Source organism: Takifugu flavidus, chromosome 5 (assembly GCF_003711565.1).
Source record: "Takifugu flavidus isolate HTHZ2018 chromosome 5, ASM371156v2, whole genome shotgun sequence".
NCBI classification, from domain to species: domain Eukaryota; kingdom Metazoa; phylum Chordata; class Actinopteri; order Tetraodontiformes; family Tetraodontidae; genus Takifugu; species Takifugu flavidus.
Window position 1 is genome coordinate 7,414,178 of NC_079524.1, and position 17,600 is coordinate 7,431,777.

General features: G+C 48.3%; 1 protein-coding gene across 1 annotated transcript in view; it reads left to right on the forward strand.

Moving 5' to 3' along the window:
* unc5ca (unc-5 netrin receptor Ca) overlaps nucleotides 1–17,600 on the forward strand; it is a 112,688-nt gene that overhangs the window by 81,456 nt on the left and 13,632 nt on the right. The window contains exons 5-10 of the mRNA XM_057032273.1: nucleotides 1,650–1,834; nucleotides 4,504–4,670; nucleotides 4,739–4,903; nucleotides 8,461–8,517; nucleotides 13,210–13,401; nucleotides 16,682–16,899. Of these exons, the coding sequence (XP_056888253.1) occupies nucleotides 1,650–1,834; nucleotides 4,504–4,670; nucleotides 4,739–4,903; nucleotides 8,461–8,517; nucleotides 13,210–13,401; nucleotides 16,682–16,899 (984 nt within the window). The remainder of the gene's footprint in view (nucleotides 1–1,649; nucleotides 1,835–4,503; nucleotides 4,671–4,738; nucleotides 4,904–8,460; nucleotides 8,518–13,209; nucleotides 13,402–16,681; nucleotides 16,900–17,600) is intronic.

The following is a 17,600-nucleotide window of genomic DNA, read 5'->3' on the forward strand; positions in this document are numbered from 1 at the left end:
CGAAATGCTCAGCATATACCTCCACCGAGTGCCTCAGACTTTGGTCTCGCACATGTTCAGCCAAGCCTGAACACATAGATGCGTCTCCTGACAGATGCGCCCAACTTCACGCCTTTTCTGGATGTTACAGTGTGAAACGGGACTCAGGCGTTGCAGGTCAGAGATTGTGTCGAAGAATTTCCATGTCAGATTTCATCATTTCAACCTTTAGCGCGCGTATCAGTCGACATCTGTTGCACCGTCGCCTCTGTGTGCGGTCCCTCGGTGTGACCGAGCACATCAGCCATCAGGCGTCATCAACCACCAGCAGACCAGCTGATGGGACCTGAGTTTGGGGAGGGAGTATCTACAGGTGGCATGTTCAGTGAGGGGGGGGGTGTCCAAACGTGGACCAATCACGATGATGGAGGGAGGGCTGGAGCAGTGAAGGGTTGGATGGGTGGAGACGTGGAGGGTTGGAGGGGAACTCTTTTTACTGGATTGCACAACTCAGCTGCTCCTCTCTAGTTTTTGATCTTTTTCAGATGAAATGCTTACAGTGAAGTACACACACACACACACACACACACACACACACACACACACACACACACACACACACACACACACACACAGACTGCTATCTAATCAGTCTAGCTTGCAGGCCTTTGTTGAAGTTGCGATCAGGCAGTAAATCATTGGGACAGACAGAGTTTCAGATCCGTTGGGACATCAGATTGTTCTGGCAGGCTGCTCAGACGTGCTTGGTTTTGTTTCCCTAAATGGAAAATTAGTGTCCGATGATCAGTGTAGGACTTGCGACGCTAACCCTGACGTTAGCCTCTGTGTACATACGTGAAGGACCAGATGAGTTGTGTCTTTTTTCCCTGTGTATCGCCCATAACCAAACAGTAGCAGCTAAGCGTTTCCAGCATGCCTGTGTTTTTTCCTCCACGGTGACCTTTTCTTTTTAATGGAAACCGAAAGGTCGTGCAACATCTCACTTAAAATTGAAAATTCAGAGGAACAGCGAGCCCGTCGGCCAAAGATCAGACAGAGGCGCAGGTTGAATGAATGGATGAAGGAGAGAGACGGGCTGAGCCTCAGCAGGCAGTAAACTGAATAATATGAGTGAATTTGCTCTTTACTCAGCTGCACGTTTCCATTTCCTAATACACACGGGAGAGGAAATTAAGCAACGCGAACGCAACAATGGGACTCGACATTTATGTGCCTCCTGTAAAGCTCAGACAGGCTGAATTTATGAGCTTCACACTAGTAAATACAGCACTCAGGAAATGTGATTAAACTCATAAATACGGTTGTTTCCTGTTATTCCATTCGTCCCCTAAAGTCTTGGGAGAGTATATCTCCATACCAGGCTGTTTCATTTATGTTGCATTAACGCCACCTCAACGTATTTTTAATCTTGGTATTTAAACGCACCGGTTTTGATTTTGAAAATCTTTTTCCTCGATTATGCAGAGGATTGAATCAGGAGAGCTGCTGCTAAAGCGTCAGACATGGCCCATTGTTGTGGCTCAGTCATGAAATTTAGATAATCATGTGACTTTACCAGGAAACTGGCCTCCAGTGCTGCCACCACGGTTCTTCTTCGTGGCTTCGGTGTAGAAAAAACTCACTTTTAGTGCCTTTTGATTCCATCGCAGGTGGAGTGGTTGAAGAACGAGGAGATAATTGACCCGGCGGAGGACAGGAATTTCTACATCACCATCGACCACAACCTGATTATCAAGCAGGCGCGTCTGTCCGACACGGCCAACTACACGTGCGTGGCGAAGAACATCGTGGCCAAAAGGAGGAGCACCACAGCTACGGTCATTGTTTATGGTGAGTTTGAAGGATTGGCCACCGTGAGGCCGCCGCGCTCTCCCGGCGAGCGGTCCGGTGTCACTCACATCACCTTTGATCTCTGCCAATTAAAAAAGTCCAGAAATTAGAAAACGCCATCGCCAAATGTCGCCTTTCCAGCCAAGAATCAGGCCACCGGTGCACGAGTCGTGCAGCATATGGCACGCCAGTGGCGGCGGGTGGGGAAGACTCATCGAGATGAATTTTTTGGCTCCCTTTGTTGCTTTCTGGAGGGAGCTAATAAAAAAAAGCATCTTGATGTGCTTATAACAAGTTACTTGTTATTTTTATTATAACTGAGAAGGCAAAAATTAGAGGCCCATGCGTCCTTTTACACTCTCTGCTTTTTCATCTAAGATGACAGGAAACATTTTGATGAAAAAAACAGTGTATATCCGAAACACACACACACACACACACACACACATCCACACACACAATAGTTTTCCTCAAATGTAACATTCTAAGAGTCTATTTTCCCGGAGAAACGATTCAATCAAAAGTTCATTTTTCTTCACAATGCGATGGCTGACATTGTTGACAAGGTGAAACCGTATCAGGAAACACCAGGAATGAGGAATGCACCAGAGATGGAAGCTTCAGGGGCAATCGGAAGCAGCGGTACCCGTGTTCATTCTGATAGCAGCTGTGATAAACAAGTTATGCACTCTTTAATCCCTTCCAGGACTTTAAATACAAAAAAAAGTTGTATTCTCGTTTTGAAAATTGCAGCCTTTGATGGCATCAAACCCGTCTCCTGACAATCATACAACTTATTGTTCACTCATTCATCGAAATGTCCAAATCCCAAAATCCCAAGGAAATCTGCAGGAGCCAGAAGATCCAGAACGAGGCGCTGCGGCTCCCTCGTGTCTACAAATTAAGTTCTGTCTCAGTCTTCATCAGAAGAATGAAGAAATCTAACACTTTGGGACAGGACTGCAGGGGTGGAGGAGAGCAGAGCAGGTGAAAATGAATCAATCTGAAGACAGACTGAAGTTTTAAGCTGGCATTCGGATTTATCAAGTCAATAGCGAGCTAGCAAGGTAGCAATCCAGAGCGACACAACAATCCAATATACTACAACATTGCATTTATCGACCCAAAGACAAGATTTTGTTGCGTTCAGCCGACTTCTTCTGCGTCACTCACCTGTTTTCATACTGGGAACCTTCTGAGTTTTTGAGGATTTGGTGCAGCGCTCTAGTCTAGATCATCTGGTCCACATCCCTGCAGGAGAAGCACTCTGAGGCCTGGCCTCACCAACATGTCACCTCTTTGTCTAAGGAGAGGAAATGTTGTTGCAGCCAAGTGTCGACATAGAAATCACATTTCCAGGGCACGTTCATGGTGCCCAGAGTTTCCCCGTCGAGGAGCTGCAGCTTTGTTTTCCTCTCCGATGAGGGTTCAGGGTTAGTTAATTTGCACGCGGCGTGACAGCACGTGAACACAGTGTGAATAAATAGGCTACAGTAGCCGCAGCCTGTGTGGGGGCGTGTATGCGGCGGCTGTGCACGCGGGCACGTGCGTGGGTGATTACTGTGTAGGGAAATCCAGCTGTTTGCACTAAACTTTGACAACCCATCCTCCCACCATCTGGAAAACCCATACTGACTCCATCAAGACAAGTAGCCTCGTAAACTCAAGCATCACATTAAAGTCAGCGATTTGTCCGTTTAGAGTTAGCAGGTGGGCTTGCACGCAAGCAGCGAAAGCTCCACCACACCGTCCCCTCGCAATGTCGTCCTCTTTGGGCACCCGTGTGTAGAATTGGAACCAGTTTGCTGCCAGGGTGTGTCCAACACAGCTAGCCGATGATAAACATCTCCTTTATCATCAAGCTCTGCTTGAGCTTTTACATCCCAGAACAAACACTCATCTGTTAAATAAGCTAGCCTATGTCAAGCAGTGAGGCTGCCACACACAGTTCTTAGACGCCTGATGAGAAAAAAAAGTTTTGCTGTGTGCTGATGTGTTTAGAATAAGCATAAAGGACTTTAAGAACAACCTGAGTTGCGAGGAAATATTGATGTCATTTGTTTTCGCTCCCTTGGCTGCAAGTCGCTAACAGCCCTAAACATCTTGGATAAAACATGTACAGCTGATCCAGGAAGCAAGTGCACAAGTTGTTATAGTAACATCAGAAAGCGGTAACTGTGTGTGTTCATTAGTCATTATCGTGTGTGAGTGTGTCCGTGTGTGTGTGCGTGAGTGTGGGCGTGAGTGTGTCCGTTGAGTGTGTCCGTGAGTGTGTCCGTGAGTGTGTGCGTGAGTGTGTCCGTGAGTGTGTGCGTGAGTGTGGGCGTGTGTGTGTCCGTGAGTGTGTCCGTGAGTGTGTCCGTGAGTGTGTGCGTGCGTGTGTGCGTGAGTGTGTCCGTGAGTGTGTGCGTGAGTGGTGTGCGTGAGTGTGTCCGTGAGTGTGTCCGTGAGTGTGTGCGTGAGTGTGTGCGAGAGTGTGTCCGTGAGTGTGTCCGTGAGTGTGTGCGAGAGTGTGTGCGAGAGTGTGTCCGTGAGTGTGTCCGTGAGTGTGTGCGAGAGTGTGTGCGAGAGTGTGTCCGTGAGTGTGTCCGTGAGTGTGTGCGTGAGTGTGTCCGTGAGTGTGTCCGTGAGTGTGTGGACTGTTACTGATGAAGCTACTTCCTGTTGCAACAGTCACGGCGGCTGGTCGACGTGGACCGAGTGGTCGGTGTGTAACAGCCGCTGTGGGCGTGGCTTCCAGAAGCGAACCCGCAGCTGCACCAACCCCGCCCCTCTCAACGGGGGGCTGCCCTGCGACGGACAGGCCATCCAGAAGCTGACCTGCACCACTCTGTGCACGGGTGAGTCTCGCCGTCGGTGCGGAACCTGCCTCCGTGTTCCCACATTCCTCACTCCTCTTGTGCTGCAGTGGACGGCGAGTGGACGGACTGGAGCAAGTGGTCGGCCTGTGGGACGGAGTGCACCCAGTGGAGGAGGAGGGACTGCAACAACCCAGCACCTAAAAACGGAGGCAAGGACTGCGAGGGGCTGGTACTCCAGTCCCAGAACTGTACCGACGGTCTCTGTATGCAAAGTGAGTGGACCTTAACCAGTTTTCTTGCAAAAGCTTAGGACTATTTCTCCTCAGCGCGTGTTCCGATGAGTCCAGGTCATCTGTTGCACCTCTGCCAATCAGAACCGTCCCCCTACCGTGTCTCTATTAGATGGAAATTGACCCCGACTGGTGGAACCACTGCAGTGGTGACGACAGAAGCCGCTAACTTAATTGGCACGTTATAATTATGGGCTAATTTGAAGGACTCGCGGTGACATCGTAACTAAATACGGCTCGTATAAAAGTGCCGTTTAAAAGCCATCAACTGGAGGGTTTAAGGACAGGTCTCGTTTTAATGAAGCTCTCATCATTTGGGACGTTTCCTGTCCCCATGTCACCGAGGGAACTCCAGAGGTTGAAATGTTTAATGAGATGATCAGTGAGGGGTCCAGCTGAGCACCGGCGGGGAGTAAATCATGCAGGGAGGGCGGAGCCTGTGGAAGAGCTGGGCCCAGGCACCTTATTGGGCGGCTCATTGTAAAGTGTCCAGAAAAACCAGTTAGTGGAGGTGATGTGATGAAGGCCGTATTTGTCTGTTTACCCCTCTCTCTCTCTCTGTCTTGCTCTCTCGCTCTCTCTTTCATTGCTTTATTTTTCTGGGCATTTATTTCATTCCCCCCCTGCTTCTCGGTGTTTTCTATGGGGTTTCCTCCTCTCCCACCACTCTGGCCATTTCTCACACGCACACATTACTCATTGTTCTCCATCTCCCGTGATTTATGGGCGCCATCGTGACTTCCTGTACATCGGCCGCCCCTGCTGTCCATAACTCAAAGCCACGGCGCCGCTTCTGCTTTCCACGCAAAGTAATTAGAAATAGGGACGTGGGACAATCATCAAACCTCTGCAACACCAAGAAGTTTGATGGAGCTTGGTCAGTGTAGAAACCTCACAGAATCATGGGCCATAATGAGTCCTCACCACTCACAAATATAGTCGCAGCAGCTTTTCCAGGGTGGAGGCAATTATATCTGTTGACTTTATGTGCGAGCACTTGTCGCTCCCTGTGCTAAGACTAATTGGCAGACAAACATCTGACACAGAGAGAGAGAGGGAGGGAGAAAGTGAGAGAAAGAGGAGCCTGATGGAGTGATGAGAAGAGAAAGCAACAACACACACACACACACACACACACACAGCCGAGCTCGTAATTATGCCATCAGTTCTCATTAGACGTTCTTCACGCAACACGGCGGCGGCAGACGGCATTCTTCATTTGTTTTAAGGCTCTTCTGGTTGCTTTAAATAAGTTTCATAGAAGCGAAGGAGAGAGCCACAAAGTATGTTTGAGACTTTCGGAGTTGCGCCCAATATGGCCTCGTGTAAAATACCACCCTCAAGATATAGAATATTACAGATAGACAGAGGGAAAAAGTGTTTCTTAAAGAGACAAACGTCCTGAGGAAAGTATGGGACAGAACTAGAGAAAGTAATATTGCTGTCAGTGGTTCAGTTGGAATTAATTAATTGATACTAATCGATCAGAATTGGGGATCGCAACAATTCAAACCCCAAAATGAGGCAATGAAACAGCAAAAATTGGGAGATCAGCTGCTGGACTGAAAGACATTCCCACTATCACCATTAAGAAGAGTGGTACGCTCTCTGCTATTGCAGCCCAGGATGGGAGACACCAGCAGGCTGTTAAAGGCTCTAAGAACACTAAAATCTCCTCCATTTGCTTGAACTGCTTCCTGTTCCCAGACCTGGACGCTTGCTTCCACTTTGCCTCCAACTTCCACATTTTTGCAGCTTTTACTGTGTATTTTGTTCATTTTATCATTATCTACTATCTTTTTATGATCATATCATTCTCAACATATTATGAAATGCATGACAGGTTTTATATCAGATATTAACCTGTAAGAAAACCTCTATGTATTATCTTTTTATTTGATCACAGTGATTATGTTCATGTTTTTCACATTTATGTTTTTAAAGGCCTATTACAAACAAGACTTTATTACTGCATGTCAATAAAATAAAAGAATTCATGAAAATGTTCATTTTAAGTCATTGTGGATCGTATAGTCGACACATGAGGGGGCATATTTGATCAGGTTGCGTGAGGCGTCTCTTCCTGAGCCTGAGGGGGCTCCACAGCAGCCGTAACATTTTACGGTCCCATCACAGGCCCATTATTGACAAAAACCCACGTGCACCCTCGCACACTGCAACAGCCGCTGTGTTTCCCCTGTAAAAGAACTCCCTGCGACGCGTGTGTGTGCAGAATTGGGGATAAAAAACCTATAGCGGTATAGATTTAGGCTCGATTCCCTTCATTGATTTTGTCTTTGGAATAGATCCGTGGTGATGGTGATGGTGACGGTGACGGTGATGTCAGCGCTCGTGTTTCAGACGTTTCCTGAAGCATTTACAGGAATCTCGCATGTGGCCCGTGTGCGGAGCTCGGAATCTTGTGTTCCGCTCAGGATATCACTTTAGCTGCCGCTACAGAGGTCACGTGATCCGACTCGGAGCAGCAGTGGCCCCAAACTCAACAAAACGAATAAGGAGGTTACATATTAGGGCAGGAAAATAAACCAATGGCTCCCAGATGTTCTCCACAGCTGGCCAGTGCCGGACGACATGAAGGCTCTTAATGTGTGAAAGCAGGAAATGATGCAGTTTTTAAAAAAAAAAACAGATAAAATGTTTTTTTTTTAAAATGATTTGATGTTAGAAGCGGCTTTAAGTCACGGCTAATCCTGACACGAGGTCAGAGTTTAGCAAACATTAGCTTAGCATTGGAGCGATCGTGGGTGTTTGCTGGATAATATCAGCACCGGGGTTAAACTGTGATAATGTTACACCTCCTTCCCGGCTTTCATCTTAATTAGCATAACTGCTGCTGCTCTCACCTCCAACCCACCGTGGCTCGCTTTAGCGCCATTCTTCTCAGATTTGAAGCGTTCTGTCGCCATCCAATGGCGCTAAACCTCTGCCCTACTGCGCCGTTCCTTGTCAGCGCTCCCTCAAACATTCATCAGCATGGAATTTTGTTGGCTGCTCTCCTGTAAAAAGGAGCAGTTTGCTCATTCCATTAATGCAGAACTTGTAAATCTGTTTAAACTGTGCTGGAAGTTCGGCGCTTATTCCAGACTGGCTGGTCTGCATGCATAAACGGAACACGCAGCGTCATGTTGGGCCCACCTGCTGCTGGATGTTAGTTTCCGTGCGTCTCCCCACTTAACCTTGTCCGGTTCTGTTGCCCTTTGGTGCCCAGTGGCTGTTCTGGCAGGTCTCTGAGCCCGCTGCTGTGTTGCCTTTATCAATTATAAAACAGGTCATTTAATTATACATCAGGATGTCGGCGGTGTGACGCAGCAGAGCTGTCTGGCGAACAGCGGGCTCCCTCTGACGTTCTCGGTTCTCCTACAGAGAACCTTATTTAGCCTCTCTGCTCCTTCGGCGGCGTCCTTTTGTGTTGGCGTCCTTCTGTTGGTTTCATCTGATTTGATTGATTTGTTTTTGATTGTCGTGTCCCTCTCCCTTCCTCCATCCATTCCACCACCCCCTTGTTTTCCTGTCCCAAGGTTCATTTTTTCAGACGTCCTCTGAGCCCAAAGAGAGCACTGATTTGGGATTCTCATGTAAGTTCATCTTTTATTGTTGCTCGTTCGCTCCTCATGTCTCACTCACTCTCTGTCCTTTCCTCTGCCTTTGGCAATCCAAAACAACAGCTCCTCTGCCTCAGCCTCAAGCAGCTTCATAAGATTTTTTGCTCTTCAGATTTCTTAATAGTTTGATCTCGTCACGCCGACCACGTTTCCCTGATCAAGTAAGAGACCCCTCACTCCTTTCAGAAAAAGCTCAATTTCTGTGTCGCTCCCCATCTTTTGTTGCCTCTCTTGCATACGGGATCAGGTCAAATAAAATCATCTTTTCCTCACTTCATATGTCGCGCAGGATCGCGCAACTGTGTGTTAAAAGTCACTGGACCACATTGGTGACAGATTCCTTTAATTAACTCCGTTCCATCTTCTTCCTGTCTGATAGCTGTGAAGCAATTCATCAGCCTGCTGATTTTCAGTTTGTGACTCTGTTGCTGATTTGGTGCCTGTTGGAGAGTAGCCAGCCAGCCCTGCCCCCCCCCCCCCCCCACACACACACATTTGGCTTGTGAATGAAGCCTGGATGGATGCCACCGCTTTGGAAAGTTTTGCCCGTGTAAATGACCGATGCTCTGGCAGCAGGAAAGAGACTGTGGAAAGGAAAGCGAAAGCTGTCGCAGACGCACCTGCGCTCCTTCTTTTTACGGCCGATTTAGCGTCCTCAAAGTGACATAACGAGAGATCCATAAGCAGTGGGGGAGCCCTAATGTGAGGGAAAGGACCTCTGCCATTTAGCATTAGCACGTCTTTCCCTCTCGCTTCAGCCACTCTGGATTCATCTCCAAAGCGATCAGGTGGCCGTCTGTGATGAGGTCTAGAGACTCTCCTTTGCTTCCTCATGGAACTCTCTTCACAGGGCGAGTTAGATCTAGGCAGTCTCTGCGCATTTAGCAGACTGTCGCTCTGGTTTTAATATTCACAAATGCAGTCAGGGAGGTTGCATCAGAGCCTGGTCTCAGGGAATGAACACGTCTGAATGTCGTGTCTCATTTGGCTTGACTTTGTGCCCAGCCTTTGTTTTTGTTGCCCCATGACCCAGCGTCATGCCAGGGAGGGAGTGTGCCTCATATGCATCCAGCTGAGCTAATATAAACCCAACTGTCACTTATCTGAGACCTAAAGCCAGATCCTGCAGCTTTGACCACCTCTGTGATCTGCTTTCATTTAAAGGGGAACTATGGCAACAGGCTCCGATTAAACCATGTCTCTGTTATTGTAATTTGCTAAAAACAGAATTTTGCTTGTAAGTCTTCCTCTTTTTTAATACTCTGGCCACAGAGATCATCAGTTGAGTGTCTCTCCCCCCTCCCCAGAAAGGGGGGAAGCTCAACCAGGCGTCCAGCGTAGGTGCTGTTTGCATGTTTGTGCCAGCGCGGATCAAAAAGGTTGTTGAATGAGTTTCAAGCAGCGATTGTCCACAGCTCTGCCCTGGATGCAGATCACAGAGACAAAGACGATCTAAGCTGGGTTAGTTACCCCCACCCCCCCACTCGGCGTATTCACAGTAGCACATTGGGATAATGAAAAGCTCGGAGATGTTGGCTGACTGAGGATGAGCTGGTCAGATGTGTTCGGGGAGGGTCTGCGTGTTATTGAAGCTATTTCCCGTCTGCATATGCTTATTAACCACAAATCGCAGCATCTTTGCCAGCGGCGATGTCGTTTTCTTTCCGATCGAGTTTTTGACGGTGGAGCCTGGCATCTATCCAGACAGGGATGAAATTATAACGCCTTCTCTGCCCACTTCTCACAAACTTCCCAGGCCAGTTATTGTGCAAAGATCAACCCTGCTGATCAGTGATCTGCCCTGTCACTGATCTGGTCCCAGCACCAAAGCCGCGCTGCCTTTAAGGTTCGCTGTTGAGTCCATGTTTCGCTTTATGGTGTCACTTCTGCAGAGGATGAATGGTCCCTTTTTTAAATAAACCAAAAAAACCTGTGTTTGAATTGTGCGTGGAAGCTTATTGCTGTAAACAACGGCCTTATTATAAGATGATGGCAAAAGGATGTTGGTGTGTGACCTGTGAACCGTCTGTGGTGTCCTCCTGCCTCTCTTCCAGTGCCTGCTGGGAAAATAATGATTCTGCCCGTGTCAGGCCTGTTGAATGTCGGTGCTGGTGCTCAGCTTCCTCATTCTGTCTCTGTCTGCTGTGGCTTCACAACCAGGAGTCTCCTCTTCATGTACACACAGAGATCCAAACCCATTAGTCATCCTTCCTGCTTTGGTTTAAAGCGCGTGCCCACGTTCTGTCCCTTTATAAGCCCTGGTCTTGTCAGGGAAGGAAAAAAGGCATTCCATTATGCAAGGTTGTCTGACAATCTAAGAACATCAGAATGAAAGAATAGGCAGTCCTCAAAGGAGCACTTTAACAGCTCCTTGGTCATAAAAGAAGCAGACAGGCGCACAGTGGATGGTTAAACGCTGCAGAAAAGCTCCTGTAAAATGCATTGAATTAAAACGAAAAGGGGAAAATTAAGGTATTTTTTTAAAAGACGTTAATCCATCAATGAAATTCCGCTGAATGTTCCGGATACATAATCTGCTTTAGAGGTCCTCCCTGTGTAGGAGGATTATATAGGCAGAAGTTGATTTCATATTCATAATAATGTTTTTGCCGGAGTGTAATCCCTGAAACCCACAATGGTCGTCGACCATGTTTATACCAACGGTCAAGGCAAACATGGAGGGAGAGTTCGGATCCATCACCCTCACGCCGGCCGCCACACACAAACACTTACCTCGCAGAATTTCATTCATGGATGAGTGCCCGTGTGCGGTAATGCTACTAATACTTCAGCAAACGTGAGAAGAAGGGTCCATATTTGCACAGACGTACTGTATGTAGGTTACAGAGGCAGGTAGAGGCTCTGATGGGAGCTGTCGCCTCATTCATCTGCAAATCAAACAGATGGAGACAGACAGTGGAGCCGGGGAGGGAGGCGAGAGGTGCCGGGGGAGCGACGGATCTGAAAATGACGGGATCCAAATGGAAAGTCAGTGGAAAAGCCCGCCGGTGTGAGACGCACGCGTCAGAAACACAACAGGCTGCCGCCTCGTCAAATTATCCCAAAGTGTCCCAGAGCGCCGGCGATGGAACTTGGGGTGTGTGTGTGTGTGGGGGGGGGGGGGGGTCTGAAAACACCTCGGAGTTGGAAGAGCGCGAGTTTTATTTCCACTTTTCTCAACCTTTAATTTAAAAAGTGGAAACAAGATAAAGACATTCTGCCTAAATGGGGATGAGAGTGATGATGATGATCATAATTAAGATCTTGATAACGGCTAACTTTGTTCAGCCAGTGGGCTGCTTTTAAAAAAATACCAAAAAAAACCAACATAATCTTTTTAACGCCATTAGAAGGAAATAGGTATTACACCTGACCGATCCCTGCAGAGGTTAAACACCGAAGGATTAAAGGTGCTCTAATGTGATGAATATCTGCTGATTGGTAGCGGCAACAGGCTCCCGGGGTGGCCGTGCACAGAACGTGACCTGTTAAACACAGATGACCGCTCCTCAATCTGATTACCTTCGATTATCTCATTCCCTCTGATGCCTCTGGGAGCAAAGAGTTAAGTTAAAAAAGTGGGATTTTTTTTTAGAGGAGTGGACAGTAAAGTCGTTTTTCCTCCATCGTGACACGTTTGGTCTCCCTGGAGACGGCAGGCAGAGGCTCACAGCTCCCTCAAGTGGCAAACAAGTCACCCAGCAACTAAGATGTGACCTCTGTGTGTGTCTGTGTGTGTGTGTGTGTGTGTGAGAGGGAGAGAATCACGCCCCGGCGTACGTGAGCGTGGCATCAAAGGTTTCTCTCGTGCATAATCTAGTCTGCGCCTCCTGAACCGGCACTGATGTGACAACAGCAAATCCTTTAGCGAATGATTCAGGCTGTTTGTTGCTAAAAGCCTGTTATCTGCCTCTCAACTTTAAGGGCGGATTAAGGGGAGCATTCCTATACTTTTCTGTCTTCGACTTAATAGCTGCAGACAAATCCGCCACAACAGCGGGAGAGGACATGATTATACAAGCAGCGCTTTAAGTGCCTCCTTAAATGTTTTGATGCTTTGAAGTTTGGCCGCCTTTCTTTAAGTTTTCTCTTTCTGCTTTATTGGGGCCTTTTTCTAATTCCCCGTCTGGTCTTCCATTTCATTCTTTCATCACCGTTGCTGTCGGCAGCTGCTTGTATGTCCTGTATCGCCTCCCTCCCTGTTTCACCTTTCCCCAACCCCCGACACTCCTCCCCCACGTCCTCTTCTCCTTTCGTCCCATCGTCTCGTAACTTTTTACCATCATCTCCATCCTCAGCCACCTTCCCTGCCTCTAAAATATGGATCACAGAGGATATTTCCTTCCAGAGACGCCGTTAAACTCGCAGCCAGATTGAAAAAGGATTCCAGGACCCTCGTAAAATAATTAACAGCCCCTTTTTAGTGAAACAGCTGCTGCCGTTCTCATTTTATGAAAGCTCCTCTTCTCCTGTCCAGACAAAATATCATATTACACAAGCTGGAGAGCTTCACATGAAACAGAACCTGTTGTCCTGTGTGTCTGACAGCTCTTCCGAGGTGAAACTGAAGTAGTCAGACACAAATTTGGTCTGATGCCTTTTTTTAGGAACGCTTCTATCAAGTGTAAAATCCTCTTATTGGGTCTCTGTGTCCCCCCCCCCCAGCGGCCCCGAGCACCGACGACGTGGCGCTGTACGTGGGCATCGTCATCGCCGTCATCATGTGCCTGGTCATCTCCGTCATCGTGGCCCTCTTCGTCTACCGCAAGACCCACCGCGACTTCGACTCAGACATCATCGACACGTCGGCGCTGAACGGCGGGTTCCAGTCGGTGAACATCAAAACAGCCCGCTCAGGTGAGGAGGCTCTTTCTTTATCAGGCGCTGCTTAAGTCATTTCTAAAATGTGATTGGTCAGTTTTTGTGGGTTATTGAATCTTCCCTGAATCGTCCCTGGCTTTCAACATTCCAGGGATTTGTCCCAGAGACCTTTAAAGCAGAGGAGAGCCACCTCGGAGCTCCTGAACTCTGCAGATATTGAACCACAGATATTGCTGAAAACGCCACTGAGCGGCCACAGATGCGGCCATGTTCGTGATGTAGGTCGGCAGCATTTCTCCCAGAACGTCCCAGGACTTTAACTGTCGCCATCGGTGCCTTTGCAGCCAGTTGCTGTAAAAAGTTGCTGAGATTTAGGGTTGAAGACTGTTTCTCAGTGGACTCTGGAGGCTGCATAGGGTTTGATCACAATCCTTTCCCTATGTCTTCTAATGATAGGGGTTAGTTTTGTTTCATCACTGGTAGTTTTCTCCTGTTCTGACTCATCCCTGAAGCAGGCAGGTGCTAAATCAGTGCTTCCTGTGAAATGGTTTCTGAGGATCGCTTCCTGTGGTGCCAAAGCGTTTTATGGTGGATAATAATCTTTAATAATGTTGCTGCGACTGCTCTCCGGCTGTGATACCATCATTTAGTTTGTCCCCCCCACCCCCTCATCTTCCAGCTGTCTTCAACCCCAGACCTCTCTATTTTCCCACCTCTGTCTCACTTTCTCTCTCTCTTGATCATCTGTACCTTCAGGCCTGGCACGTTTCCTGTTTCCCGGTATTCTTCCACTCTCATCGTCCCTCCGTCTCCGCGTCTCCATCTTTCCCATCAGAGCAAACTGCCGCCCTAACGGGCTCGCCGCAGTCAGACGCTGCAGCCTTCTGTCTCCTCGTCTAAGTGGAGCCATCTCTCTCTGTCCTGTCTGTGTGGTCATTTCTCCCTATCTGTCTTTTTTGAAATGGGCACCAGAACAACAAACAGACATCTGCAGATTCTTGTACCTGCACCAGCGTGCATTCAGTACATTACTGGAACCATTTAGATCAGACACTTATGATGCTTTCAGTCAGTCAGTGTGTGTGTATCTTCTGGTAACACTCACAAAAACTTCCCAAATGAAATAATGAGTTAAGTCGTCCATGTCAAATCATGCCCTCTTCAACAACTCATCAATAAAACTGGACTTTAAAAGTGCATTTGAACATGTCGGCTGTACCGAAACTGAAACTTTATGTATGTGTTGTTTTGTAGTTGCAGGGAAAACCCTGGAAGACCTTGAAATAAATGGAGCGGTCATTTGTCGGTGCATTATTATATTAAATTCACAGCACGGTTTCCAGTAAAAACAGAAGAGAGATGTCGGAGGCGATGGGTGTGCCAGTGTGCTTGTGCGTGGTGAAGGCGGGGAAGGGGGGGGGGGGGGGGGGGGGGGGCGTGTCCCTCTTTGCACAAAGGTTGACGGCTCTGCGTGAGCAGAGTGTTGTCCAAAGTTTTTCAGCGATGCACCAAAAGTCCCCTCAGTGGTCTGCACACAGGGACAATTTCCGATAACTATTAATGAAGAATTATATGCGCCGCCCCCACCCTCGTCCCCACCCCCGTCTCTGCGGTTTTTCCATTAGTTGTTAATTAAATTTCAGCAGGAATGGTTTGGCCGGAATACCCACCGGCGTTAAGGGTAAACAGCCTGGTGACAGAGAAGAAGAGAGAGGTAGGTGACAAGTGTGTGTGTGTGTGTGTGTGTGTGTGTGTGTGTGTGTGTGTGTGTGTGTGTGTGTGTGTGTGTGTGTGTGCAGGCAGCAGTAGGGGTGATAATGAAGGTTTTCAAAATTAGTATGGACAGCTCTGTGCAGGAAACAACAGGATTTCAGGCTGGCTCCACTAAAAATGAGACCCAGTGAGAGCAAATCTGAAATTGCTCTCAGCGGTTAACTGCCTACTTGTCATCCTTAGAATGATTTTTTTTAAATGTCTGCGATGCCGGTAGGCTCTCTAATGAAAACTGGGCCATGCATTTGCGGTGACGAGCGCCTTGTGTGGCACGGTGGCCTGCCGACGCAGCAGAATGAGCTTTAATCATGAAGGATGTGGCTCTGCAGGTGAGCAGATTGTCCTCCAGCAGGAGGTTGGGTCCTCTGCTGCAGTCAGCATGTTGAAGGAGCTGTTTCCACCTTGTCTTGACAAACGTCCTCTTAACAAACATCCTCCACGCTCACACATTGTCACCCAAAATACAGCGAGGACACAGTGACATTGGAACCCAACGGCCTCTTTCTGAGGTGGTCCGACCACGAATTTAGGAACCCTTTCACATAGTTGCCCTATAAAGGTCACGTGCGTTATTCCGCATGACAGGCAACAGGCGGGAAAAAGCTATAATGCGTCAACAAAGACCTTGAATCAACCGCGTTTCGCAAATATTACAACAGTGTTGCTGCACGGTAACAGTGGGAATGCTGAACGGGCCCGCAGGCACTCAGGGTTAATTACTGACAGTCTGAGGTGAGTTCTCAGACACAAATACAACAGAACAGAGCCTCAGCTGTTTGTCTGAAATCCCACATCAAACATCCCACTTTCAGACTTACATCAGTCGCTCTCCTTATATTCCAAATGCTCCGAAAGTGCTTTACTTTACTGTTGGCTCCACCGAGTCTTAAGGGAAAGGATGAGATTATTAGCACATATCTTTGTTTATGTTGTCGTTTTCTTATGTTTTGTGCTGTTAAGCGTCGAGAACTGAACGCCAACTCGTCCATCAAAGGTTGCGTATGCTTCTTCAAAGTCATTCCCATAAAAACAGAATGACGGGAGGAGTTTTAGCAGAAGTTAACACTGTTACACTGCGGCAGACGTGCGCGCAGGATCCTGTGAACGCTTCAAAAATAGGGAATTGATGGCGATGAAAGTGTGACGGCTTCTGAGGCTAAATCGCAGACGCTGAAAACATTTTAAAGCGCAGCGTTGAAGTCTCCCACTGTCTGTTTAATGGGATCTGAACCTCCTCCCAGACCTCCTGCTGTCCTGTCTGTGTGAGGACTCTGTCCCCGTCCAGTGCAGCAGCCATGAATAGTCCCAGGTCCAGGTCACGCCCCTGCGGGCTGCCATGGATCATACAGACACTGATAGCTTATCAGCAGCCCTGCCTGCTCTCATCTCTCTTCTTTCTGCTCCCTGATCTACAACACCAGCCATGTGCCGCGGCCTGCGCCCAGCATATTACCCATCTGGCTTTACCCTTCACGTCCCTGCCTCCATTTTCTCTCCATTATTCACATCAGCTGTTTTCTCTTCGTCTTGCCTCTGATTCCAGCGGATCTGCTGACGGCGCCCCCTGACTTGACAAACGCGGCCGCCATGTACCGCGGCCCGGTGTACGCCCTTCACGACGTCTCCGACAAAATCCCGATGACCAACTCACCTCTGCTGGATCCTCTTCCCAACCTGAAGATCAAAGTGTACAACTCGTCCGGTCTGGTCACGCCCCAGGATGACCTCGGGGGAGACTTCACCGCCAAGCTTTCTCCTAAGGTATCCCAGCGACCCAAACTACCAATCTGCTTAGTTGAAGCTCTTTTTTTTGCACCAGGAGATAAACTTGGGGCGGTGAACTGATTTCATGTCACGTAAATGCAAGTTAACGTAGCTCTGCGGCCTAGTTACCCCTGCGCTCCATCGCCAACGTGTCATGCATACGGCTAACAGCCGCCACAGATCCAAGGAACCGTTGCATCGTGGTGCAACTGCACCTCCGGCAGGTTCCTCCCCGATGGGCTGATTGAGCCACTGGTATATCTCCAATTACCGAACTGCCCCGGCTGGTTTGGGGGGGATCTGTCTTGTTGCTTCTCTGATTTCTGCTTTAAACACGGTGAGGTCAGCTCGATTCATCTCGACGAGCTGCGGGAGCAAACTGTTGAATGTTTAATGTGGCGTTTGCATCCCGCAGCACACCACACACCACCAGAAGGAAATGCAAAGCAGTTCGTCTAGCCTTGGGTGGTTTCATGGATCCTACTGTAAACCCCCCCCCCCCACGGGCTGCCAGCTCAGCCCTGTGGCAGCGCTCCCAGGAACATACAGACCTTCCCTCCAGTGTTTCTAGTTAACGGTCACCAAGAAAAAGATCCGCCTCCTTTTCTATTTTCATAATCACTCTTGAGAGACTTTGGGGTGGGGAAAACATTGTGTTCATATTAGAAGAATAACTCCAGAACAGTCGTGTTGTCCTT